This window comes from Oryx dammah, unplaced genomic scaffold (assembly GCF_014754425.2).
Source record: "Oryx dammah isolate SB20612 unplaced genomic scaffold, SCBI_Odam_1.1 HiC_scaffold_5, whole genome shotgun sequence".
Lineage (NCBI taxonomy): Eukaryota > Metazoa > Chordata > Mammalia > Artiodactyla > Bovidae > Oryx > Oryx dammah.
The window spans coordinates 96,387,920-96,414,732 of NW_024070189.1; the positions used below are offsets into that span (position 1 = coordinate 96,387,920).

General features: G+C 55.7%; 2 protein-coding genes across 11 annotated transcripts; one reads left to right on the forward strand and one right to left on the reverse strand.

Annotated features, from left to right (window-relative positions):
- Positions 1-3,906: 3,906 nt before the first annotated feature.
- BEST2 (bestrophin 2) lies at positions 3,907-8,933 on the forward strand. Its single transcript, XM_040240838.1, has 9 exons — positions 3,907-4,058; positions 4,207-4,301; positions 5,725-5,958; positions 6,041-6,195; positions 6,537-6,614; positions 6,783-6,935; positions 7,022-7,102; positions 7,305-7,459; positions 8,102-8,933. The coding sequence occupies exons 1-9, from the start codon at positions 3,907-3,909 to the stop codon at positions 8,535-8,537; spliced, it is 1,539 nt and encodes a 512-aa protein (XP_040096772.1). The 3' UTR covers positions 8,538-8,933.
- A 1,596-nt stretch (positions 8,934-10,529) lies between these two features.
- HOOK2 (hook microtubule tethering protein 2) lies at positions 10,530-22,168 on the reverse strand. 10 transcript variants are annotated; one of them, XM_040240817.1, is made up of 22 exons: positions 22,106-22,168; positions 20,094-20,179; positions 19,952-20,024; positions 18,944-18,994; positions 18,711-18,852; positions 18,555-18,622; positions 18,006-18,068; positions 17,617-17,697; positions 17,355-17,515; positions 17,129-17,269; positions 15,876-16,077; positions 15,463-15,573; positions 15,266-15,353; positions 14,808-14,877; positions 13,790-13,927; positions 13,607-13,694; positions 13,366-13,400; positions 11,658-11,740; positions 11,469-11,572; positions 11,191-11,301; positions 11,051-11,125; positions 10,530-10,952 (listed from the first exon to the last, which is right to left on the reverse strand). In XM_040240817.1, exons 1-22 carry the CDS (start codon positions 22,109-22,111, stop codon positions 10,803-10,805), a joined length of 2,127 nt encoding a protein of 708 aa, XP_040096751.1. In that variant the 5' UTR covers positions 22,112-22,168; the 3' UTR covers positions 10,530-10,802. The 10 variants fall into 10 exon arrangements, with proteins under 10 accessions (XP_040096751.1, XP_040096750.1, XP_040096748.1 ...); XM_040240816.1 differs by lacking the exon at positions 22,106-22,168 and adding an exon at positions 20,680-20,839 and having other exon boundaries at positions 11,051-11,122; positions 11,469-11,569; positions 18,720-18,852; XM_040240814.1 differs by lacking the exon at positions 22,106-22,168 and adding an exon at positions 20,680-20,839 and having other exon boundaries at positions 11,051-11,122; positions 18,720-18,852.
- Between the last annotated feature and the right edge of the window lie 4,645 nt (positions 22,169-26,813).

Genomic DNA, 26,813 nt, shown 5'->3' on the forward strand with positions numbered 1-26,813 from the left:
AGCGGGCCCAGCACTGCCTGCTGTTTGGTTTGGGAATTAGTGGGCGCCCTGGGCAGAGGCTGGGCTTGCCAGACTGGGGATTAACAGTCTCCACCCACCTCCCCCCCACAACCAATTCCTATTCTATGGAATGGCATGGCATCAGCCTGTCCCAGCACAGGACTGCAGCAGGGGGGCAGTTTAGGGGACAAGATGACAAAAAACTCAGGCTAGAGGGGCCTGAAGTCCCATCGTGCCCCCAGAGCAGTCTCAGTGGCCTCTAGCATGCTTCCTGCAGTTTGAGCACCAGTCCCCTATTCCTAAAATGGAGACAGAAGGGGGCCGTTCATAGGGCCCCTGGCACAAATTCACCTGACCTTGGAAGGGTCAGCACACCAGCCTGAAAGACGCCTAACAGTCCGCCTTCTCCCCTTCACGCTTCCCTCTGCCACTCCCTGGACAGTCGTTGTCACACCCTGCTTGAGAGACCCAAGACTGGCATGATCTTAGGCATTTGCAAGTTCCAAGCTGGAGCTAAATGTGGGTGGGGGCAAAAGGGGTGCTTGGGGACACATGAGTCAGGAAGTAGTGTTTAGACAGCGCACATCCAGGATCTAGGTGTGCCAGGGTGTGCATGTGTAAGGGGAACCCAGCCACGAGCCTAGACGTGTCCCCCCTCCCAACTCCATCGGGTTGTACCCAAGCCAGTATAGGCAGGTCCATGTCAGGGAAGTGCTTATAACCTAACCAAACTGCTCGGGGTTCAAATCCCAGGTGTGTCATGAAAGGGCTGTCTGTCATCTGGGCCTCAGTTTAGCGGGAATAACAAACTCACCAAGTTCACATTTCCTGCATATAAAGACACAAAGAGATGAAATAGGTAACGCCTTTACAATAGCCCCAGGCATGTACCTGCCAAGGAGTGTTTGTTAATATTCGCTGTTACAATTAGTAAGCATGTGAACTAGCCTGGGCAACCTGCCTCCGCCCCAGCAGGGGTCCAGCAGTCAAAAGTGTGTGGGGATACTGGGAGCTGGAGGACGGGAGATGAGCACGGGGGTGGGGGAGTGGGGGGGCGGGCAGTGCTGGTAGCTGTGTGTAAGGATACAGCCAAGGAAATAGGGGCCTCAGGTCAGGTATGAAATGAAGTGAAAGTTGCTCAGTCATGTCCGATTGCGATCCCACGGACTATACAGTCCATGGAATTCTCTAGGCCAGAATCCTGGAGTGGGTAGCCTTTCTCTGCTTCAGGGGATCTTCCCAACCCAGAGATCGAACCCAGGTCTCCTGCATTGCAGGTGGATTCTTTACCAGCTGAGCTACAAGGGAAGCCCGTTGAGTATGGAGCCCATCAACCTGAAGCCTGTCCCCTCCCCAGTTGCCTTAGCTGGCAGCATCACCCCTCACCCTCTTTTATGAGCTGTCCAGCAGCTGGACAGCGGAGGCATGGGTCCGAGGACAGACAGTCCGGGCTGGTTCCTAATTACCCCGGGTGGGGCAGACACCTGCTGGGTTAGGAACACAGCGTCCTGGCTGGCCAGACCTCAGGGTGGGGTCGAGTGGAGCTATGTGCACTTCTGTAGCCAGGGTGGACTGGAGAGTCTGAGGGGCACTCCAGGATGCCCCTCTTGAGCCTGGAGCCCTGAGCCTCTGCCCCTCCCACAAGTTGAGGATGGAGGGCTGTCTGTACCAGGCTAGAGTGCCCCCTGTGTAGGTGTGCCTCTGAAGGGAGAACATGTGTCCTGTATCCGTGCCAAGTGTGGGGACAAAGTTTTGTGTCCCTAAGCTTGTGTGTTCATGACAATGACGAAAGTGACTGCAACCCAGGGTGTGTGTACGAGCCTGCCTGTCACCACCCAAAGTGAGGGGGTGTTGGGGAGGGTGTGTCTTACGGATTGATGTACAAATAAATGCAGGTGAATTTCATGAAGGATTATGGCCTGACTCCTGGATGTGACCCTCTGGGTCTGTGGGACTGTTGGGAGGGGTCAGTGTTGCACATATGTGTCTTTGCAACATGGGCAAATCTAAGGGACCACCAGACATAGATCTGATGCCAGAACTGTAGGCTGCTGTGTTGAGGGCTAGTGCGCCTGCATCTGATGTGTGGTCAGTTCAGTTCAGTCCCTCAGTCATGTCCGACTCTTTGTGACCTCATGGACTGCCACATGCCAGACTTCCCTGTCCATCACCAACTCCCAGAGCATGCTCAAACTCATGTGGTCACAGGTGTGTTTTTGTACGGGGGAGATCAGGAATAAATGTAGGCTACCTCCCTCTGTGTGATGGTCGCCTTTGTGATGGTGTTCTGGGGTTGGGCTGTGGTCTGCACTTGGCTGGTTGTGTGACGTTGTGTGTGTCTTTATTACCTAGTACAATTATGAAGGAATTCAGTGCTTGGGTCTCTGCCCTTGTGTTCCTGGGTGGCTGTTTGGAGCACTGTGTGGGTGCCTGAGAGCTGAGAACCTGGTGGGTTTGGGTTAGGGTCCATTGGCTTTATATCTGCATGTTAGTGGGGGTGGGGTACGGCTAAGTGTCTCTTGTGTGACTCTGGAAATCTTTGTGACTGTGTAACTTCTTTCTGGGTCATGGTGATTGTGGGAGGCTATGTTGAGGAAAGTTGAATTTGTGTCTGGATCTATGGTATGTTTCCATGTGCATCTTTATGGTTAATTTACAGGTAAGTTTCGAGTGACCCAGCCTCACTGAGCAGTGTGTGTACAACTGGGTTGGGTAAAGACAGGGTTCCTGCCCCCTCCTCCAGCTCTAGCACTAAAGTTTCTGGGACCTGCCAGTTACTGACTGACTGGGAGACAGGACAGGGAGGGGCTAGGGAGGTCAGGGTGAATTCTCCACCCTCCGCCCCAGGTAACAAACTGAGGAGACTTCAAACAAAGTTCTTAGGCTGTAACTGTGCAACTGACGGGGGGGAGGGCCAGGGAAGGGCCACCCAAGTCCACTCCCCAGCCCCCTCCCTCACAGAATCTGGCTTAAGCCCCACCCAACACTGAAGCCACCCGCCCAGCCCATCCTGTCCTTGTCCCAAGTGTCCCTGAACCAGCCATCAGGTGAGAAGGACCCAGGCCTGGGGGAACCAGGAACCCTGAGGACAAGTCGGTCTGCGAGGAAGAATCTATCTGAATCCTCAGGGTAGGGTGTGGAAGGTGAGCAAGGAAAAGACACAGGAAATGTCCAGGTGGATCCAGGGCCAGGGGGAGGGAGCAGAGCCAGGGCGATTAAGTGGGAGGGGGATAGACTGGGGCTGCTGTGCAGCAGAGGGAGCCAGTCTGAGGCCAGGGGAACTGTGGGAAGGGACCTGGGGGCCAGGAGGCTTGGGGGCCAGGCTTTGGAGGACTTCAAAAGAAAGCGCAGGGCGGAGAATGGGCCCAGATTGGGTTAGGGGAGGAGGAGAGGAAAGGTCGAAGTGGAACTTGAGGAAAGAGAACTGGGGACGAAACTCAGTTGGAGCCCTGGGAACTTAGAAACTAAAGGGTTCAGGACTCAGGGAGCAGAGGAAAGTGTAGATGGCGTCCAGGTAAGGGGTATGGGATCCGAGAGGGATAAAACCTAAGGGTCTTGAGGGTGGGGGATAGACGGAGAGGGCCAGGGAAGGTCTGTACAAGACGCTGGGACCGAGAGTCCAAGGAAGGGAGTGACCTGGAAGAGGGGGCCTTGGAGAGGAGGGCTGGGGGCTAGGTAGGGCAGAGCAGGTGGGAGGAGACGGGAACCCGAGCAAGAGCCAGAACCCAGGAGCTGGTAAGGTGGTAGGGCGCGGAACAGCGCGCAGACTTGAGACGGGCCCGCACCTCTCCACCCCCGCCCATAGCCTCCAGCCCGGCCCCCGCCCGGCCCCCGACTCCTCGGCCCCCAAGCCTAGGTCCGATCCAGTGCCCCCTCTCCTTTGGCTCGACCGGCCCGGGCCCCGCGATGACCGTCACGTACACGGCGCGCGTGGCGAACGCGCGCTTCGGCGGCTTCTCGAAGCTGCTGCTGCTGTGGCGCGGGAGCATCTATAAACTTCTGTGGCGCGAGCTGCTCTGTTTCCTCGGACTCTACTTGGTGCTGAGTGCCGCCTATCGGTGAGGCGGCCCCGGGGGTGGGTAGGGTGGGGAAGGGATGGGGAGTGCAGTGCCTGAGGGAGGTCTGGGGAGGGGCTCCGGGGCGGAAGAGAGACCGGCTGCTGGGGACGGGATCTCGCCGGTAACCCGGTGCCCCTCTCCCTCGCAGCTTCGTGCTGACCGAAGAGCAGAAACGCTACTTCGAAAAGCTCGTCCTTTACTGCGACCGGTACGCCAGTCTCATCCCGGTCTCCTTCGTGCTGGGTGGGTTCGCGCTCCGGAGTTTCCCATTCTCTTCATCCCAAGAAAACCATAGCCATTCCTGCTTTCTGAGGCCCTTCCTCAGAGCCTTCCCCGCACATCCCCATTTCTGCATCCTTTACGCCAGGTATGGCATCGACTCCCAGGACCTTGGAGGTCACCTAATCAGTGTCTCCCCTGAAGTTCCCCCATGAGAGAGCTCCGTGTCATCTACAGGCTTATCCCTGGTCACCTCAGGGACTCCCATCTGTGTCTGCATGGGCTTACCAGTGCCTCCCCTCACATGTTCTGTTCCCCAGGGTGTGTTAGTCACTCGGTCATGTATGACACTTTGAGGCTCCTCTGACCATGGAATTCTCCAGGCAAGAATACTGGAGTGGGTTGCTACTCTCTTCTCTGAGGGATCCAGACCCAGGGATCAAACCCAGGTCTCTTGCACTGCAGGCAGATTCTTTATCATCCGAGCCATCCCAGAGACCCCCTCCAAAGATCTCATAGGACTCGCTCGCTCATTTCAAGTCCATCCCGAGGGGCATCTCTCTGACAAGTCCCGGCTCCCTGTCCTCAATGATTTCGCATAATATCAGCCTTCCTCCCACCATTCTGGGCTCATAAGGATGGGGTGACCAGCTTGCCCTAGGTTTCCTAATTTAGACCCTGTCGTGTGCCAACCCCTTCACACACCCCTGGCTCAGGGGCTCCCTATGGCCTTGGTGACAACTTACCTGTGGGCTCCATGTCTTCACCTCGATGTGTGTGCTCAGTCGTGTCTGACTCTTACGATCCCTCGGACGGTACCCCACGAGGCTCCTCTGTCCATGGGATTTTCCAGGCGAGAATACTGAAATGGATAGCCATTTCCTACTCCCGGAGATCTTCCCCACCCAGGGATCCAATTGGCAGGCGGATTCTTTACCACTAGCGGCACCTGGGAAGCCCTCCTTCACTTCTATGAGTGAGTGAAGTCGCTCAGTCGTGTGTGACTCTTTGAGACCCCATGGACTGTAGCCTACCAGGCTCCTCTGTCCATGGGATTTTCCAGGCAGGAATACTGAAGTGGGTTGCCATTTCCTTCTCCGGGAGATCTTCCCGACCCAGGGATTGGACCCGGGTCTCTTGCATTGTAGGCAGAAACTTTACCGTCTGAGCCACCAGGGAAGTCCTTCACCTCTATACAGAGATCCTAGTCTCCCATCCCAGATGACATCCAAGCAGCCAGGGTGATTCAGCCTGCACCAACCTCTAACCTCAGGGCTAGATCCCCAGATTCCCAGCCCACGTGGCCTCACATGGTCTGGGTGTCCAGTTACCCCGTGCTCCTGATGCAAGACCCAGGTCGGCTCCTCTTCCCTTGATCTGGGCTCCCAACCCCCTGACCCTAGTTTCCCAACTGAGCCCCTCTCCCCCATCCCCGGCTCTCCCGCAGGCTTCTACGTGACGCTGGTGGTGCACCGTTGGTGGAACCAGTACCTATCCATGCCCCTGACAGACGGGCTCATGTGCGTCGTGGTCGGCACAGTGCACGGACGCGATGAGCGCGGCCGCCTCTACCGACGCACGCTCATGCGCTACGCAGGGCTCTCCGGGGTGCTTATCCTGCGCTCGGTCAGCACCGCGGTCTTCAAGCGCTTCCCCACCATAGATCACGTAGTGGAAGCAGGTGAGTCTCCGGCCAAAACGGGACGCAGGCGGCAGGGCAGGGAAGGGGGCGGGGCAGATAACTCCCGACCTCGCCCGCGCAGGATTTATGACCCGCGAGGAGCGCAAGAAGTTCGAGAACCTAAACTCTTCCTACAACAAGTACTGGGTGCCCTGCGTCTGGTTCTGCAACCTGGCGGCGCAGGCTCGGCGCGAGGGCCGCATCCGCGACAACGGCGCCTTTAAGCTGCTGCTGGAGGTGGGTTATCCAGGTGGTCATTCATTAAAAAAAATTAAAAAAAGTTGTACCCCACCCACCCTGAGGTTGTGTCATATCATAACTTGCCACGTGCCTTTCACAGGGCGGATTCCAAACACCCTTATCTAGAGCCCCGAGGTGTACACGTATCTCTATGGGGCGGTTTCTAGGTGAATAATGCCCCTAGGTACACACTCAACACTAAATACTCTAGTCCCTGGAAGCACACGCCCGCCTCCCACTAGGTGACCACTCACCTCCATTCCAGGTAACCCCCCTACTTGATCCCCATGTGTGAGCTCACATTTCAGCCCCCTCATGACCTATATTTGCCCCACCAGGAGCTGAATGTGTTTCGGAGCAAGTGTGGGATGCTCTTTCACTATGACTGGATTAGTGTGCCCCTTGTCTACACCCAGGTAACCTGGTTCTGCCTTTTTATATCCTGTGTCATAGGCTCTGGAGCATTGGTCTCAAGGAAAAACTAAGGACTAGCTGAGACTCTGTCACAGTGACTAGTGGTCCTAGCTCTGGTCTCTCCATGACTTTCAAGACCTGACTTGCACTCCGTTCTGTCCCTCTCCAAGGTGGTGACCATTGCTGTGTACAGCTACTTCCTGGCTTGCCTCATCGGCCGCCAGTTCCTGGACCCAGCACAGGGCTACAAAGACCACGACCTGGACCTGTGCGTGCCAATCTTCACCCTGCTGCAGTTCTTCTTCTATGCTGGTTGGCTCAAGGTGGGTGGGGGTCCAAGGCCAGGACTACAAGAGCAAAGTGGGCAAGGGTTCTCAGGGTTCTGCTTACCTCCCCTCTCCTCACTCAGGTAGCTGAGCAGCTCATCAACCCCTTCGGAGAGGACGACGATGACTTTGAGACCAACTTTTTGATCGATCGATGCTTCCAGGTGAGATTCTCTCAGTTGAGACCATCCCTAGACTCCTAAAGGGACCCTGGCCCCAGCCCTGCCAAGACTCTTCCACACATCACTCCTGAACCATCCTTCTCTCTTTGATAGCCACCTTCCTACCCATCCTGAGGGGTCCACCCTGTGGTGCCAGCGCTTTTCCATGCCTCACTCTTTCTTCCCTGCATATCCTCGCCCGCAGGTGTCAATGCTGGCTGTGGACGAGATGTATGATGACCTGGCCATGCTGGAGAAGGACCTGTACTGGGACACGGCTGAGGCTCGCGCTCCCTACACCGCGGCCACCGCCTTCCTGATGCAGCAACCCTCCTTCCAGGGCTCTACCTTCGACATCACGTGAGCCAGAGGGGGTGGACAGGGCCTCTTGGGCGGGGACTCATGACTGTGTCGTTGTTCAGTCGCTCAGTATTGTCCAACTCTTAGGGACCCCATGAACTGCAGCACAACAGGCTTCCTTGTCCTTCACCGTCTCCTGGAGTTTGCTCAAACTCATGTCCCACTCATGCTCAAACTCATTGAGTTGGTGATGCCATCCAACCATCTCATCCTCTGAACGCATCTCATCCTCTGACTGTGGGCTGTGTCTAATTGAAGGGGCGGTGGGTGACCAGAACGGGGCTAAAGGCTACACCGTGGAGATTCGGAGCTAAAAGCTACAGTCAGTAGAACTAGGATGAAGTGTCAGGGATCCGGGTCAAGGTCTGGGGCCCGGACACTAAAGGCTACAGTCTATGAGGATTGGGCAGACCAGAAGCAGCACAGCAACACGAGGCACAGCCCCAACTAAGCCTTTTAAGGCCTAAGTTTGCTTATAGCCAGAGCCAGAGGATAAGGCCAGGCTCTGGGGGGCAAGCCAAGACTTCTGGGGGAAGTGGAACAATGAGTTGGTTGGAGGCACGAAAAGTAGCGTGCCTCGGTCTCAGCTCTGTTGATGGAGACTGGAGAGGCGGCAGCGCTGACCCTCTGTATCTCCTGCAGGCTGGCCAAGGAGGACATGCAGTTCCAGCGTCAGGACGGCTTGGACACGCAGCCAAACGAACCACACGGCGACTTCCTGCAGCGCCTCCTGCCAGTGGGCGCGAGCATGGGCACAGGTGGCCTGCTGGGCCGGCGCGTGCCCTTGCTGCGCCGCAAGAACAGCGGCGTGTCGGAGGAATCCATGGCTGCTAGCTGCGCGTGCGCGGGCGCTCCCGACGGCGCGGTCCCGGAATGTGGCTGCGAAGGCCCGCTGCTTGACTTAGGCCAGCCGGAGCCGGAGTCTGAGCCCCTCACCGGCCCCGAGTCGCCTGCCCCTGTCTCCGCTCTCAGGGCACCCGCTGAGCCCTTCACCGTGGTGCCGTTGCCTGGGACCCGGGTCCCGGCTCCGCCCTGGCTGCCCAGCCCCATTGGCGAGGAGGAGGAGAGTCTAGCCTGAGACCTTTGGACCCTGAATTCCCAAGGACAGGGAAACAAGCCTGCCTGCAGCAGTTTGGGTCTGCATAAGCTGCGTGTGGACTCGGCCAGCCCCCTTCTTACCTGCCTGCGCCCCAACTTTACGTTTGGCACAGAGCATTGGAGCGCCTCCTGTGGGCCGAGGGCTGCACTGAGGCGGGGATATCCTTCCAGCTTCTTTGAACAGCTGGGCCTTACCACCAGCTCTACTTCCCGCCACTGCGTGAGAAGCTTTTATCTCTGCGACCTACCTTTCTTCTTTCTTTAGACTGGACATATCAGTGAGTGCCCATCTCCTGAGCTGTGTGGATGAAATGGAAGCAGCTTTAAAAAAAATGTTTGGTACATAATAGGTGCTCAATAAAATTGTAGGGTTTTTTTTGTTGTTGTTGTTGTTTTCCTAAAAACCCAACTCCTGACAGGCATTATGCTAGGTAAGCTTTAAGGATTATTTGATGATGTCCTGTCTACTTCCAAATTCTGCTCTCTGAAATGGCCCCATTCAGTTCATCAGTATAGGATCCACAGGTCCCAGGATCATGCTTTCTCCCCCCAACCTTTTATTTTTGGCCATACCCTGCAGCTTAGTTGCAGGGATCCTAGTTCCCCAATCAAGGATTAAATCTGGACCCGTTGCAATGGAGTGAGAAGTCCTAACCACGGAACCACCAGGGAATTCTCCTGGCAGGCTTGCTTCTGCAAGTGACCCCTCTGCCTCTTCAATGTTCTAGGTCTTACATCAATCGTATGTAGACGACTCCTGAATTTGGAAGTCCAGTCAGGGTCCCTTCCCACACTCTAGATGCAGAGAGCCACCTGTCTACTCAACATCTCTATGTATGGATCTCATAGGCACCTTGAACATAACATGCTCCCCAAACCAGCTCCCTGTCGACTTCCCATTTGTTTATCTTCTATCATCTTTGTTCTTCCTGAGGACAAAACCTGGGAGTCATCTTCAACTTTTTTTTTTAATTAATTTATTTGTTAAAAAACATTTTATTTATGTGGCTGCATTGGATCTTAGTTGTGGCACACGAGATCTTCGTTGGGTCATGCAGGATCTTTTGGTTTGGTGCAGGCTTAGTTCCTCTACAGCATGTGGCATCTTAGTACCCTAACCAGGGATCCAACCTGTGTTTCATGAATTGCAAGGTGGATTCTTAACCACTGACCACTAGAGAAGTCCCTTAAAAAAAAATATATATATATATATGTTTTGGCCACACAGAGCTACAAGTGGTGTCTTAGTTCCCCAACCAGGGATCAAACCCAGGCCCCCAGTAGTGGAAGCACAGTGTTAACCACTGGACTGCCAGGGGAGTCCCTAGGTTCTTTCTTTCTCTTTCATCCCTTCTCCTTATCAACCCAGTAGCAAATACCATCAACTTAACCTTCCAGTTGTATCCAGAATCCAACCATTTCCCATTCCTTTAGGATTCCCATTCTGGCCAGAGCCCTCTGTCATCCAACCACCCACATGGATAGTGACTCGGTCTCTCAGCTCTGACCCTAACACCTCCAGAGTCTGTTCCTCCCACAGGACCAAAAGGAGCCTATGAACACTTGAATCAGGTCACATGCCTCCTTTGCTCAGAACCATCTGTGTTTCCCACTTCACTTAGAATAAAAGCTAAGGTGGACTTCCCTGGTAGTCCAGTGGTTAAGAATCTGCCTTGCAATTCAGGAGACTTGGGTTTGATCTCTGGTTGAGGAACTAAGATCTCATACTGCAGAGCAACTAAGCCCCTGGGCCACAACTACTGAGCCCACACACTCTAGAGCCTGTGCTCCACAACAAAAATAGCTCCCACTCACTGCAACTAAAGAAAGCCTGCGCCAAAATGAAGACCCAGCTCAGCCAAAAAAAAAAACAACCAACAAATAATATAAGCCAGGCTTTTCTTAAAAGCAATGATCTTAGCCCCTTGTCCACCATCTCCCCCTGCCCTCAATGCCACAGAGTCCAGCCAGGTCAGATTAAAAGTCTTTATTATTTTTCTTCTCAAATATAAAATCATTCTATCCCCTGGTAGCTCACTAACCCCAGGGAGAAAATCAAGAATAAGAATCACATTGCTAAAAGAGTAGGCCCATTCCTGCCTCCCACCTGCCTCCTACACTCTTGTCCCAGCTGGGAGAGAAAGGGGCAGAGACTGTGACTTCAAGATTCTCAAGCAACCAAGTGAGGCATAATTCTGGGCCCAGGGTGGATTAAGCTGGGCAGGTGGCAGGATCCTGCGATCCATCAGTGCTTGTCGGCAGGGCGCATGTTCAGGGTTGCTAGGCGTCCCAGGGGTCCACGGCGAGCATTGGTGGCCAACCGCTGCTGTGCCAGGAACGACTGGGCATGGGCAGGGGCCCGCTCTTCCCCAGCTCGCTGCTGCAGAGCCATGCCCTAGAGGGAGGGAGAGGCATAACTGGGGTCAGATGAGCCTCCAGGACACCAGCGCCCCCCAAGCTTCCAGTACTTCAAGCAGGTGATGGTGCACTCACCATATTATACCAGGCCCTGATGAGCAGCTTTTCTTCCTGCTCCCGCTGACTTCGACTCTTGTCAAAGTCCATCTGCTAAGGAGGGAACAGTCAAGGGACTGGATATACTGGGGGCAGTGAGAAGGGGTTAGGACACCCACCTCCAGGTGCCGAATTCGGACGTCCCGCTCCCGGAGCTGTGTCCTCAGGGCGTGGAGATCTAGGGAAGCCCCCCCAGGTGGCTGCTGCTTGGGTTCCAGGGTCTGTATGACCTAGGGTTGGGGAAAGACACAGTCAAGGTGACCTTGGCCCCACCGACCATGATGCAGAAGTCTGTGGCGTGATGCAGTAGGATAGGAGTGGGGCCAGGAGGCAGAGAGTCGCCAGGTGGGCAGCAGTGGCCGGGGCAGGAGGCCAGCAGGGCGCCCAGCATCCTCACCGCACGCGCCCTGTCCACATAGCGACGGTAGCGCTCTTCCATGGCCCGTAAGTCCCCGTCCTTCTTTTGCAGGCTGTGCTGAAGCTCCTCGATACGCCGGGCTGCTGGGGGGACAAGGTGGGCCCTAAGCTCTGTGCTGAGCTTGGGGGCTCCCCACACCCATCCAGGCTGCTGAGCCGCCCCCCTCACTGCTGCTGTCGGCGGGGGGCTCCAGTTCCTCGATGTACTCGCGCTTCTGCTGCAGCTCCAGATCTGCTTCATGCAGCTTCTGCCTGCAGGTGGGGAGCCAGAGGCAGCCTCAGTTCCCGGCCCATTTCTCTGCTTCCCAGAAGTGTTCCTGCAGACCTCTCCGCCTGACTCCAAGCCTGGGGGCTATATGTCCCGGCACCACCATCTCTTCAGCCATCAGAGCCACAACCCTCCATGACCCTTATCAGGTGGCCCCTGAACCAGCCCTCCTCCCCCATCTATCCACTTCTCTCCATTCCACAGCCCACATGCTGGTCCAGGCACCATCATCCCTTGCCAGCCTTCTACTCTCAACTCCTCAGTTCTGTTCTCCACCCAGCAGCCAGGGATCTCTCTAGAATGCAAATCTCTTCTAATGAAAGGCAATACAAGCTAATAGTTTGCATTCTGCCACCTGGAGCAAAACCCCAAAGATCCCTGTGAGACTAATACCATGTATCATGGACTTGGAACATGGTATAACATCTAATAGTGAACCTTTGGCTGTATCTACTAAAATTACAAACCCATATGTCCTGGGAGCCACTCATTCCTTTTTGTGTGTGTGTGATATATTTGCACACAAGCAAAATGATACATATATAAGATTTTACTTTGTTGCACAGATTGAAATTGCAAATGCCTAGAAAGAATGAATTAAATCAATTACGATATTACCAAAAAAATGGTATATATCAGCCCTTCTAGACCAGAATTCTACAGAATTAAGCCCTAATGCCTCCAGGTATTCATCCTCTATAAGGAAATAGCTTTCTGTGCTCTAGGCTGGCATTAGGTACATTCCAGTCTTGGCAGAACTGAGAGAATAGTCATGAAAATCATTTTCTGTAAGGTCCAGTTTCCCCATGGAACCCCAGCTGACAAAGACTGTTATATCAAGAAATTAATAATAAGGTCTCCCTTTATCTATTCATACAAAGAAATTTCCCCAGTTAACTGGTTAAGTAGGGAAAGCAAAGTATACGTATTATACTACCTTTTCTGTAAATAAGGAATAAGAGCAAAAAATCTATATTCATATTCATTTGAATTTGCTTTAAAAATTCTAGAAAAATTTCCATAATGAACTAATAGAAATGAGGGTGGAATGGGGCAGAAACTGAGTTAATGAGGGAAGCCTGACATGTTTACCCTTTATTTCTGTATAAGTTGGTATACCTTTTGGTTTTTAAATTATAATTGTGATAGCTATCTAAAATAGTTTCTTTCTTTCTTTCTTTAAGAAAGTTCTTTTTAATAAAGAACTTTATTTTGGGGGAATTCCCTAGCAGTCCAGTGGTTAGGACTTGGAGCTTTCACAGCTGTGGGCCCAGGTTTTATCTTTGGTTGGGGAACTAAGGTCCCACAAGCTGAGCTGTGTTTTCAAAAATGAAAAAAAAAAAAAAAAAAGCTTATTTTTTTTAGCCATGCAAAAAAGTAATAAAAGGTGACTATCACTTTGTCACACAACCTTGCTGAAATTCCCTGAGTGACTCCCAATTGTTCCCCCAAAATAGTCCACACATCTTCCTTTGGTCTATAAGACCCCAGGTGAGCTGACACTTTAGTCTGAGTGTCAGCTGACCCCCTGGCCTCATAAACAACTCCCCATGGACACCAGATCCATCCCCTACACCTTTGCCCCAATCTTTCCCCCCACCGGACTCACAGATGTTCCTCCAACTTCCTCTTCAGCAGGATTGACTGGAGGAGAGAAGAGGCGCTGGGTGAGTGTGGGGATGAGGTGTCCAGAGATCCCAACCTTCTTGACGGGTGAGGGTCAGGAGTGGCACTCTGAGCCCAAGGTACTTACTATGGACTTCACGGGGCATCAGGCAGCAGGGGGGAGAGAAAGGAGGGTTAGTGGTGGGCACAGGGGAGGGCCAGGCAGGGAGGAGGTGGGCACTCACGTCCTCAGTCTTGCCCCCCTGCTCCTGCAGGGCCTTCTGAAGGTCCTCCACCTGGGCCCTCAGCTCCGATAGCTGCTGCTGGTTCAGCCTGCGGAGGTGGGGGCCCCGCTCAGTGCCTGCGCCCTTCCTCACTCCCCCTCCAAGCTTAAGGGGGAGGCCCCCCTCGGCAGGGTGGGTCCTCACCGGTGCTGCGTCTCCAGGCCGTGGCGCGCACGGTTGGCCTCCTCCAGGTGGCGCTGCAGCTCCTCCTGCCGTTCCCTGTCGGCCGCCTCCTGCTGGCACAGGCGCTTGTTCTCCAATTGAAGTCGCAGGAGTGTTTCCCTGCGGACCGGACCGGGAAGGAGTAAGCAGAACTGGGGATGGGTCACCACTCAGGCCTACAGGTCTCCAGGAGGGAAACTGGGCAGACGGGGCCGGGAGAGGGACAGGGCCCAGGGGAAAGGCCCAGTCAGACCCTGGGTTAGGGTTAGAGTACCCGGGACTGAGCCTAGGAGTGGGTGGGCGGAACGCTGGTGGGGTGGCACTAAGTGGGCGGAGCCATGAGTACAGTCTAGGGGTGGATTCGGGGAAGGGCAGGGCTACACGAGAGAGTTAGAACACTGAGATGGGGCTCCGGGAAAGGAAAACACTGCAAAGAGAAAAGCTGGACTGGGAGTTCATGTGGGCAGGATACAGGACACTGGTCCCAGCAGGGAATACACTGAGAACAGGGCTGTGTCCTGGGGGCAGAACCCGATGTGGGCGGCGCTGGGCAAAGGATTTTTGCCTGGGCAGTGGAGACAAATGAGTTGGACCTAACTGGTGCAATGAGGGTGGATCCCAAAGAGGTGAGGTGAGCCACCAACAGGGCTAGAGTCCCGGCCAGGTAAAAGCAGAATTAGAAGTGGGTGAGCATAAAGGACTTCCCTGGTGGCTCAGATGGTAAAGAATCTGCTTGCAATGGGTTGGATCCCTGGGTCAGGAAGATTCCCCTGGAGAAGGGAATGGCAACCCATTCCAGTATTCTTGCCTGGAGAATTCCATGGATGGAGAAGCCTGGTGGACTACAGTCCATAGGGTCGGGGAAAAAAAGCTCGGCTAGGACTTGGGAACCAAGCTGAGATCTGGCTAGTGGTAAGAACCTGCTTTGGGGATGGGGTTGAGGGTGGGAACTGGCAGGCTCCAGTGGGACCAGAGCTCTGAGTGACTGACCCCTGGATACCTGAGCTCTGCAGGTAGGATCTCGGCTGCTAAGTTTCCCACAGCCGGTGAGGTGGGATCCAGTGAGGGGTCTGGAGAATGTGAGAAAAGTCTTCAGGTGGTGCCACAGTTCCTGTCCCCATCCCTAGGATCCTTGGATGAAGCATCTTTGGGGACTCAAGTTTGGCCAATGCCTGACTTGACACAAACCCCATACCCAGCTTGAAAGGGAGCCATGATATTTGGCCTGAGTTTGCCTTTGCTCACCCTCTTAGAGCCCCGAAGGACAGCTCTTGCTGCTTTTCATTGGCCCACGTCACCTCTTTCCACTTGAGACTCCCTCCAGTATGGCCTCACTCTACGACCCCAAACTAGACAAGCCCTGGGCACTGCCTTTTCTGCTTGCCCTAACAGCACATGCGGCCAGGTAAGGCTCCAGGTCAGCGCTCTCCCAGGCCCTGGGATGAACCTCCAACTCACCGGCCTGGGCCAGCCCCCGAGGCTGCATCTGGGCGCAGCGCAGCTCCTCATTGGCCTCCCGCAGGGAGTCCCGCTCTGCCAACAGCCGCTGGAGGGACAGGGTGCAACAGGCCACTCGAGGCAGGATCGGCCTCCTAGGAAATGCGCTTTGCCTTGATGGGCAGGGTGGGGCTTGGGCAGTAGGACCTCAGCCTCACCTCCTTTTCCTTTGTCACCAACTCATACTTTTCCTCCAGATTGTGGCACTCAAATAGCCATTTCTCAGCCTTCATGGCCTCCTCTTGCCGTTGGCCCTGCAGTTCCTGAACCTGAACAGAGGCGAGGGAAGAGGACTACAGGGTGGGAGGGAGGGACAGGGACTGAGTACAAGGTGAAAGGGCGGGGCCAGAGGGACCAGCAGAAAGAGACTTGGAAGAGGAGGGGCTTAAGTGAAAAGGCGGGGCTTGCAAAGCTAGAGCAGAGCTGTCCTGTCTAGAGGGTATGGCCTCTACCTAAAGGAGGGGGCGGGCTCTGGGTGGAAGGGCTCAGCACTTTGCTGAGGGTAGGCCAAAGTCAGTAGCCAGCCGAGAGGAGCCCCCACCCTAGTCCGGGTCCAGGCTCCCACCCGCACCTGTCGCCTCTGCGCCTCTAGCTGGGCACGCAGGGATCCGGCCCGGCGCAGTTCTTCCTCCAGCTGTCGTGTGCGCTCCGCGTGGCCGGCGTTGCACTCCTCCAGCTGCCGCACCTGTCTCCGAAGCTCCCGCAGCTCGCCCAGGCGGCGCCTGCAGCTGTTCAGCGTGGCTTCCAGCTGCCCGGCGCGCTCGGAGGACTGCCTGGGGGGCCGGGGCAAGTGGGAAGAGGAGGTGGGGTTCTCCTTGGGTCTGCAAGGGTTCAGCTTGGATGCGAGGCCCTCAGGGCAGGGGAAGGTGTCAGGTCAGCCTTGGGCATTTGGTTCACCAAGGTCAAGGGTCAGCGGGGCCTGGTGATGTTGGGGGATCATTAGGGAGCATAAAGAAAGACCTAAACATAAACGGTTGTGTTCGTGCTCGGTGGCCCAGTCGTGTCTGATTCTTTGGGACCCCACGGCTCCTCTGTCCATGCGATTTTTCTAGGCAAGAATACTGGAGTGGGTTGCCATTTCCTTCTCCAGGGGATCTTCCCAACCTAGGGATGGAACCCACATCTCATGTGTCTCCCACATTGGCAGGCAGATTCTTTACCACCGAGCCACCTGGGAAGCCCCAAACATCAATGATTACCCCAAGATCAAAATCAGGGGTTTTCTGGGAGATACAAAATGACTGGGGTTACAGAAGGAATGATGGGGCCCAGAGGGTCTGAGGAGCCTCCTTGGACACTCTGGGCTCATGAGATGGCTGTGGGGTCAATAAAGGCATTGTGGGTGCAGGGGCCATAGAGAGGTCATGGGGGATCTTTGAGGCACAGCAATATGGGGTTCTTGAAGATATGGTAGGGGCTCACTAGGAACTTTTAACATATACAGAGGTGTCATGGGGGTCACAAGGGAGCTCTTTGAGGCTACAGAAGGCACACTGAGGTTCAGGGGTGGGTGCTATGGGGGCCCACATGCAGTTTGTGGTTTCAGGGATGCTGTGGCATCATAAGAAGGGACAGTCATGTGATGGGGGGTCAGAGGTGTCACCAAGGGCAAAGTTATTGCATCGTGGGGTCCTGGGGGGCCATCATGGATCCAGGGACTTTGGTGTTCTCCAGAGGACATGATGGGTTCCAGGATAGTGTTGCAGTGTTCAGGACAGTACTTTAGAGTCTATGGGGCATTGTGAGGGCTCACTAGGAATTTGGGGGTTACAGAGGTACAGTGACGTCAGAGGGGCAGTCTGGCAGTGGGGACCTGCCACTCACCGTAGCTCATCCATCTCATCCTTCAGAGCCTGCGCCTCCTGGGCCAGGCTGGTCAGCGCTTGGTTCCGCTGCTGCAGCTCTGCAACCTCCCGCTCCAGCTCCACGCAGCGCATGCGCTCGTCCTCCCTGCCGCTCTCCAGCCTGAGGAATGGCAGAAGCGTCACATGAAGGGTCTGTACCTGCCCCAGGCCCCTGGTCTGCTGGCCCTGTCCCTGCCTGGCCATACCTGAAGTTCTCTTCCTGCAGCTGCTCCAACTGGGTCTGCAGCAGCAGCAGCTTCTTGGCAGTGAGGCCACTGGCGCCCTCATCCTCGGGCCTGCCCACCCGCTCCCTTAGAAGTGAATTTTCCTGAGCCAGGCTCTGCTTCTCCTCTGACAGAAGAACCAGCTGCGGGCAGGCAGGGCATACAGATAAGCTGGAGCTGGGAGGGGAGGCTGTGCGGGCAACCCTACCCTGGGAGCACCTGAGAACCCCCATCTCGGCCCCACCTGCCGCTCCAGATCCAAACAGCGCTGCCGCAGCTCGTCCCCCTCATCAGCCTCCTCACTCAGGAAGTAGTACCTGCGGGACTGATGAGAGGAGTGGAGGGACGGGGAGAAGCAAAAAACTCAGGGATCCAGGGGAGGAGGTTGCGGAAAGGGAGGCTGGGATCTCCAGGGACAGAGCGGAGGGAGCTGACAAACCCTCAGGGTCTAAGAGAGAGCTGGGACCTGAGGGGACTGGAGGAAAGGCAATTCGAGAGCCCTGGGGACCTGCAAGAGACTAGGATCCTGGGGGATGGGAGTGGTTTAGAGGCTTAAGGTCAAGCCCCTCCTCCTTAGGCAGCCCTGGAAAATCAGTAATAGGGGTGGACTTTAACAAGGTCCCCACCCCTTACCTGGCTATCAAAGTTCCCATACGTCTCTGGTGACAGGGAGTCAGAGGTGTCTTTGGTCATGAGCTGGAGGAAGGGGAGAGGGCAGTGGGAGAACACTGAGATGAGCTGGGGCCTCTGAGGGCAGCCTCCAAAGTTTCTACAATCCAGCCTAAGAATTCTCGTCCTTCAAAACAACCCCAGTCCAGAGGCTGCCCCATGTGTCCAACAAACAGGGAGTCCTGGTCCTTCCTCCCCCCAGCCCCCAGCTGCACTGCAAAGTATTTGGGATCCTAGATCCAGAGAAGGAACTGAACCCAGGCCATGGCAGTGGAAGCATTCATTCCTAACTACTGGACCGCCTGAGAATTCCTGAGGCCTGGCCATTTTAGCATGGTAGGTTGTGACTTCGAGCTGGGAGGACCTGGCAGACACATGAGACAAAGAAATCTGGCCAATTGAGTTCCACACAGAGCCCAGGCCTTACCAGGGCAGAGCCTGTGCCCAGCTGCCTCTGCCCTGGAAATGTCCCCTGCCCTCAAGCTCCTTGCCACAGTGGGCACCCCCACCTACCTCCTGGATGGCTTCCATCACCACATGCTGAACGGATTCCTCTAGTGTCATGATTCTCTGGATGTGCTCTGAGGGTCAAGGTGGGGGAGACTGAGGCGAGGGTCGGAGGGGCAATGAGGGTTTTCTCGGGTCTTCCCATTAGGGACCACCTCTAACCTCCCATACCCTGCTTTTTCTCGCAACTGATGGCACAGCCCAGAACCAGCTGAAGCAGCTTGCCAAGCTCTTCTGGGTCTGAGAACTCGCCAATGAGGCTCACATCTGGAAGGTGCTGCTCCAAAATGGGATGTCCCAGGACCTGAGGATGGGGGGATGAAGGGGTATCAGGGGCTCAAGGATTTCCCCCCACCTCCTCCCAACCTAACCTAAGTCCCTTTACAGTTACTCACATCCTGGGAGTACTCCACTAGGCTCTGTAAGATCGCCTTCAGATTGCTGACCTGGGGAGGGAAAGGAGTTGTGTCCAGGGTCTGAAAGCCCCCCAGAAGGGGCCAGTCAGACCCCACCCTGAACGTGTCTAGCTCATCCTCTTCTTCTCTGCCTCACCTCCTAATCCTTGGTCGTCTCATCCTGTTTGGTCCCATTCTCTGTCTGAATGTCTGCCCTCCTAGGACTGACCTGTCTGACTGCCTGCTCTTCTTCTCCACCTGCCCATATTATTTACATGTCCCAGAGATCCAGTCACTTCTCACCACCTGCCCCACTACCCTTTGACCCTAACCATCATCTTCTTTCACGTGAATGGTTACAACAGCTTCCAGTCTTGCTGCTTTCCCTCCATTCCTCTACAAACAGCCAGGGGGAGCTTTTCAAAGCCCCAGCCAGGTTTGTGTCTTTCCTCTACTAAAATCCTTTCTTGACTTTACACAGCTTAAAATAGAATCTACCTCCCTGCTCCAGCCTGCCAGGTCCCTGATGACCTCATCTACCATTCCTACACCCCTGCTTTCTGTTCTAACCTCCGTGCCATCCATTCCTCGATCACACCAAGTTTCTTCCCAACAGCCTTTCCATTTGCTGTTCCTGGGGTCTGGAATCCCATTCCTCCAAATCTCACATTGGAGATCAGCCCGTCTAGAGTAACCACCCACCCACTCTCAGTTGGCTGTCCACCCACTCTCAGTTGGCTGTCTCTCACGACCCAGCTTTTATTGGCTTCATAGAGCTAACTGCTATTGGAAGTCAATGTTAATGCTTGTGTATGCAGTTTTTTGTCTGTGTTACTCCTTGCTGCACACCCAGGCCTGCTTAATACAAGAACGAATGAACAAATACATAGTTAGCTGGTCCCCATACATCTGTCCCTCTTCCTGTCCATCACCCAGGATATGTCTAACTGACTGGTCCCTGATCAACTCTTCACCAGTCTGTCCCCCATTCCTGAGACCACCTGTCACCTTCAGCCTCCGGTTGGGACCTGGGTCCTCTGAAATGTCCTGGAGCCACGCTTCGTTGAACCAGGAAGGGTCTCTGGGGGTGAGAAGGTGGGATGAGCTACTGGAGGACTCCTTTGGGACCCTCCCCCTCAGCCTCACTCACATCTGGTTCAGCACAAAGGCTACTGCCAGGCCACTGCTCAGGTCCTGGGGGCTGGTACAGGGGGGCGGGACATTGAACGTCTGCAGCTGAGGGAAGAGAGGAAAGTACAACAAGCAGAATCAGGGGCCGGGACCAAGGAACCACGCCCCTTTCGCAGATTTTTCCGGTCAGCAGGACCCTCGCAAGGTTGGGCGGAAGTTGCTGGCCAATTGCTCCAGCAAGCCAGCTCCGTGGGGGTGTGGCCTCTGCTCACCTGGACCGACCAGAGGGGGCGTGGCCTCACTCTACCACTGCCCAACAAACTCCGCGCAACCAAGCGAGGGCAGAATCACAAGTCACCTGGTCCCCATAGGCACCACGTGACCAGGCCAGCTCACCTGGGCCCTCCCCCTCTACAAGACCCAGCCACAAAGGGGCGTGGCCTCACCTGTTCTTTCCAGCAAAACTGCCACGTGACGGGGCAGGTGCTCAGGCCAGAGTCCAACTACCTAGCAGGCCGACGACCCCCTCCTCCCAGCCCCAGGACGGAGGGGGTGGACAGAGCCAAGTTGGCGTACACCTGTCCCTGGCCCCGCCCCCGACCTACCCAGGTGAGCAGAGACCCGCATAGTTCGGCCTTGTCCATGCTCATGGCTCCCGATCGGATTCGACCCCGGCCGTGCAGCCCCGCCACCGCAGCGGCGTCCAGATCAGCCAACAGCGAGCGCCAGCAGCCCGGACCTCCCGCTCGGCCTAGAGCGCCGCCCCGCCCCCTAGGCGCAGGCCCCGCCCTAGACACGTGATCTCCTCCAGGCTCCAGCTCAGGCCTTCAGACCCGCCATGTTGGATCCGGGAAGCCGTTTGGGCGCCTGTACTGCCGCTAGGGGTCAGTCTGGGCCAACCTTGCGCATCCCAAGGGTGGCCTCGCCCCTTTTCCTCCCCGAGCTCTTTTTGAGGTAGTGGAGACCTCGCCGTCTTTCCTCAACCGAGGTGGAGTTGCCCCACCCTGTTATACAGGCGCATTCACGTCCCTTCCCTTCAGCTGAAAGAAATTCTGCTATCTAACCACATTATGATCGGAGCCTTTGCGCGGGAGAAGGGCAGGCCATAACATATTCTATGGACTTAGGCAACACTAAAGTTTCTTCCCAGTGGAGGGGATTTGATACTCTTGACCAAGGGTAGACAAGGGGATTCGGGTCCTAAGTCAACGGCAGGACAGTTAGTCCTGGGTAATGAACAGACATATTTGCCTACCCTGGATCTGTCCTTCACTAAGCTTTCCCAGCCCTTTCCCCTCTCTGAGCCCTGCGCCTCAGAACCCTTACCGGGCCGGCCTGGTCGCCTCGGCCCACCAGGGGGCGCCCGGACCGCAGGAACGCAGCCTAGAGGGGAAACGACAGGCCTACTCTGAGACCCCTGGGCAGTGAAGAAGGCTTAAAAGGAAAGTGCTAACAGTACTACGTAACAATAAACTCGCAGTCACTATTTATGGAGTGCCTACAGAATGCAGGTCTGCGCTAAGCGATTTAAATATATAGTTGGTTGGAATCTCCACGACTCTAGGTAGCAAGGGCTCTCGTAATTCCCTGTGCGCAGGCGAGGAAAGAGGTTCTGGGCGGATCCGGCTTAGGGGGCTGGGAGGCGGGTAAAGCCCCGGCCGGCGTCCTCTGACGCCTGAGTTCCCCTGCAGTCCCTCCCCCACGGGACGGGAGAGGTAATGAGTGGTAATTAGAGGTTATTAGCTGTACCCAGAGGGAGGCGCGGGCTCTGCTTTGGGGGTGGGTCTAGGTCTGAAAGGAGAGCTGCTCCCTGCAACCTAGAGTCTGGTTCTGGCGACCCCTACCCGCGCCCCGCCCGACCCCAGCAGTTTGGGCAGGATGATAACAGCTTCCCTCTTAACACCCCCTCCCTGCATTCCGTCTTCCCGCAGCATCGCAGGAACACAATCACTCTAGCACAGACTCCAGCTTACAGCCCACTCAGACGCGCGACCGCACACACGCAGGGACCTTGGAGGCTCGTCTACACACCCACATCCCCTTCCCGAGTTGTTTTCAGTCTCCATCCCTTGGGAGCAGAGCCGAGGGAAGAAGTAGGGAGGAAGGGGACAAGGGCCGGCAGTGCGGGCTTCCAGACTGGGATTCTTCCGGCGGGCGTGAGAACAACTGCCATTTATTCGCTATCCCGCACCCGTCAGGGAGAGGGTGCTGCCAATAGGGAGAAACGGGGGGCGGGGGGGACGAGTCGGGCGGGCTGCCACCTGGCAGAAATGGAAGGTGACCTGGAACCACGGCTGTGACAAGGCTGGGAATATTTGTGAGAGGATGTAGTCACCCAATGTCGGGGGACGTGCTGGGACCGCCAAATATTTGGGAGTGGGGTCCCCAATATTTGCAAGATCTGCAGGGATCTTGATGTTTAGGAGGGATCTAAATATCTGGAGCATGGACTTGAATTGTTTTAACGTTGCCGTGATATTATAGGCGTTATAGATATTCAGGGACCCCAAAGTCCCCAGATTTAAAGGAATGTCTGGGTACCCTCACTTTGAAGGAGTCACAACCCTCCATTTGGGGCGACAAGGAATCTCATGGAGGGGAGAGGGAGTTCCCTACGGTGGTGAAGAGCAGCAATCCCTAATAATGGGACACGGAACCCCGCTGTTGAAGGCATCCGTGTGCCCTCCAAGGAGACCGGTTACAAACCTTCATTCTGAAGCAGGGATCTTTTATTTGGAGAAAAGATTCAAGCCTCCATTTTGATGGAGAGAACCCCAAAGATCGGGGAATGATCTGAAGGCCTCCATTAAGGACAGAGATGCTGGTCTGGGCCAGCAGCCCCCAGCCGGTTTGGGGACCCCACCCCCTCCTTTCCCCTCTGTTTCCAGGAACAGCTGGGCCCAGCCTGGGCTGTACTGCTGGGAAGCGGGTGAGTCAACCCCTCCCTGTGGCCACAGCTGGACCCCCGCCCGCCCCCTCTGGCCTTCACATCTGGGCAGAGACCCAATCATGAGAGCTGGGATGGGGACCCTTAAGTTCACACTTTTGGAGATGGTGCCGCTCCCCTAGGAAAGTGATCACAGCCTCAGGGTGGACACCATGCCCCACCCCATATCATGAGGGACTCTGGCATGTTTTCTACACTGCAGACACTGACATTCTGCCAGGACTCGCATCCTGACCCCCTCTCCTCCTCGTATCTGTGTATATATCTCTGAGTCCATGTGAAATGTGTTCATATCTATGTTGAGAGATGGTGGGTCTGTGATTGTGTGTGCACAGGCCTGTGTCTACCTCGACCTGTGTCTTGGTGAGTCTTGAGGCCCTGGGAATTTACACAACAGGCTGTGTGTGTGATTTGGTGGGGGTTTTTTGGAGGAGGGGTGTGCTGTCAGAGACTAGGGCACGTGTTTTTCTTTATGGGACCTTGGTACTGGTTTAGTCGCTAAGTCGTGTGGGGCTCTTGGGACCCCCATGGACTGTAGCCCGCCAAGCTCCTCTGTCCATACGCTTTTCCAGACAAGAATACTGGAGTGGGTTGCCATTTCCTTCTCTAGGGGATTCTTCCTGACCTAGGGATCGAACTGGGGTCTCCTGCACTGCAGGCAGATTCTTTACCAGCTGAGCTACCAGGGAAACCCTTTGTGTCTATATCCCTATGTCATTCTTTGTGTAAGTAGTGAATGACTGATAATCAGTACTTCAGTATGCCTTTGTTTCTGTGACCGTGTCCTACTTTATGTCATGTGTTTTCCTGGGATAGCATGAGGCTGTCATGGGTGGCCTTGGTTTGCCCATGTCCCCGAGACAATCTGGTGTCCCTGTATGCAGCCTTGTGGGTTTGTCTTACTTTCTGTGCCCTGTGATGTACGCGGACAGTATAACCATCGAGTCTGTCCCCACAATGTGTCTGTAACTCTAGTCTCCATGTGAGGGGAGTGGCTGCTTGACAACTGGATTCCTGAGGTCCAAGACTTTATCTGTTTGCGTCTTACTTTGTGTTGTTGGTGTGGCTTTATAGCAGTGTCTGTATATGTCACCTGTATATGAAGATGGCTCTGTCTGTGTCCCTACCACAAACGGTGTGTGACAGTGTGACCCTGCCCGCATTCGCTGCGGGGCTGGCTGGATTAGTGAAGGTTTGTGCCAACGTGTGGCAGGTTTATCTTGTGTCCGTGTGCCACTGTAGATCCAGAGTTTGTGACCTTGTGGGGAGGTGTTAAAGTCACACAAGACAGCGTACTTAGCGGAGGCAGAGGCAGTGACAGGCTCCGGGGGTGTCAAAAACCCCCGAGCTCTGCTGCTCTGGGCCCCGCTGGGCCCCGCTCCCTGCGCTGCGGGGGCGCGTGCGTCGTGCGTGACGTGAGGCACGACGGCGATCGCTGCCTGCGTGGAGCCCGACGCGGTCGTGCCTGCGAGCGCCGGGAGAGGGTGGAAATAGGCTAGCTGCGTGCGTGCATGCGTGCGTGCGTGTGTGCGTGCGTGCGTGCGTGGGCAGCCGCGGGGGTTGGGCGCGCGGGGGAGCGCTGGGCGCAGCCCCACCCTGCCCGGGACAGTTGGGCGCGGGTGAAACCCTGGCAGGGGAGGTGGGGCGGGACGCAGCGCCGTTAACCCCTTCCTGCCTGACCTGAAACTTGTGGCCCCTCGACAGAGCGCACGGGGGCTTCCCCAGTGCTCGGGGACCGTCCCTGACGAGGGAGGAACCCCGCCATCGAGCTGACAGACCCCCCCCCCTCCAGTTACCATGGGAACCGGAGCTTCCCGCGCTGCTGGGCGCGTGCTTCCTCCCCCTCCCAGCTCTTCCTTGAATTCCACAGTCCACCGATAATGGGCTTCCCGCTCCTAATCTCCGGGGAAGGGGCTGGGGTCAGCGAGCCCGGGGCGTGCGTGACTCAGGTCAGCTTGAGGGTCCCCTGGCCACAGCAGACCTCGCTCCCCATTCTCCACCCCGTGACTCACCCCTCGCGGCTTTTCCCCGTGCGTGACTCAAGCCCTTGGGGAGGGGGCTGTGGACTCTGAGACCCCCTTCCAGGCAGTGGGGGCTGAGAACCCAGTACTGGGGACCTGAAGCTCGAAGGGTGGGGCTCTCCCTCCTGCGAGGGTCGGTGTCTAGTGTTTTCGCTTAGCCATCTCTCATCAAGGTCACTAGAGGCGTTTTCCCCCACCCCTGAATTGTCAGTATCTACCCCCTCAAAACCCTCCGGGAACCAAGTCCCCAGCCCCTCCCCCTCAAGCCCACAGGAAGTTTTGGCAGAGCCCGTTGGCGATGAAACGGTTAAAGCCGTTTTCTTATTCATTTCATCCAGGGGCCCCTTTTGACTCAGAGCGAGCCAGGCGCCCCCTTGAGCCGGGCCTCGTGGGGACCTGGGTTCATACTCCCCACACGTACCATTTTTAGAGAGGGGAGGGAAGGCTGTTGGTGAGCTGACTGGGGGGAGGGTCTTGGGTGGCATGTACAGAGTTGGGTTCAAATCCTGCCTCTGCCCTCATTGCTCTCTGGTTCTCAAGTTTCCCCATCTGAAAATGGGGGATAATTTTGAGCAGTTTATTGTGGCATTGTGAGATTAGCTGAGTAATAGATGGGACACTTTGTTTCCAGAGCTGGGCACAGGAGCAGAGAAGGGAGCTTGGTCGGAAAAAGGACCCAGGCTCCTCCTGTCTCCCAGGCCTGGGTGCCGGGTGCCCAGCAGAAGTGAGTCCTTGTGGGGCAGTCCATGCCCCACCCAGGATCTCTGAGGCCATAGGGTTCATCCCGTCCGTCCACCCCCTGCCCGGGGCAGGCACCCAGGAAGTGAGAGGCGGGGCAGGAATGAGGCGGAACCTGTTGGGCCCGTCGCCTCCCCACCCCACCCCCCACCCTCATTCCGGGGCCCTGACATGCCCCCCCAACATAAGCTGTAGCCCCACCCCCACCGTCGTGGATGCCTGGGTCCTGACCCGAGGGTGGCCCAAGGGAGGGGATGTCGGCGGAGACAGCGTCTCGGGAACATCCTGTGGACTCCTGGCTGGACAGACGGGAGAGTCAGCCCCTCCCCGGGCAGGACAGCAGTCGGCTGGGGGCAGAGTAAACACGGCCCAGAGCAGCCAGACTTGGAGGGGCGGCAAGGAGCATACACATATACAGTCACCCCGAGAGAAAGCCAGTCTACACACACAAAACTCCTGTCACCCTGGCCACAGACGGATTGCCAAACGGGGACACACTGACAGGGTCAGACACAAATCTGGGTAAAGACAGCTGTCAAAGGTGACAGGGTAGGCCAAAGAGGAAGACCGAAATGCTGCCAAACACATGAAGATACTGAAAGGCCAGAAGCATAAAGGTAACACAGATAGGTGAACTCAGCGTACAAGCAAGATGGACACACTGACAGGCACAAACACAAGGATATTGACGTTCAGGTGAGAAGTGCACAGCCTGGCAGACAGTCGCATGTCCACAGACACCCTGAGACAAATGTGACAGGCCAGAAACAGGCAAGACGGACACACAGATGCAAGTGGGCAACACAGGCATGTGGATAGACTCAGAGATAAGGGACGGTCACTTTCACTGCAAGTGCCCCAAGAGGTGCACAAGATATGTTCAGACACAGTGTTAGATCCTGACACACCGGAGAAGGCCACAAAGGCATACACGCGCACGCACACACTAGCAAGATCAATTCGAAAAGATAGCTCAGAGGTGACAGAGACAATCATAAATGTATGGAGAGAAGGACAGGAGGGACACATACAG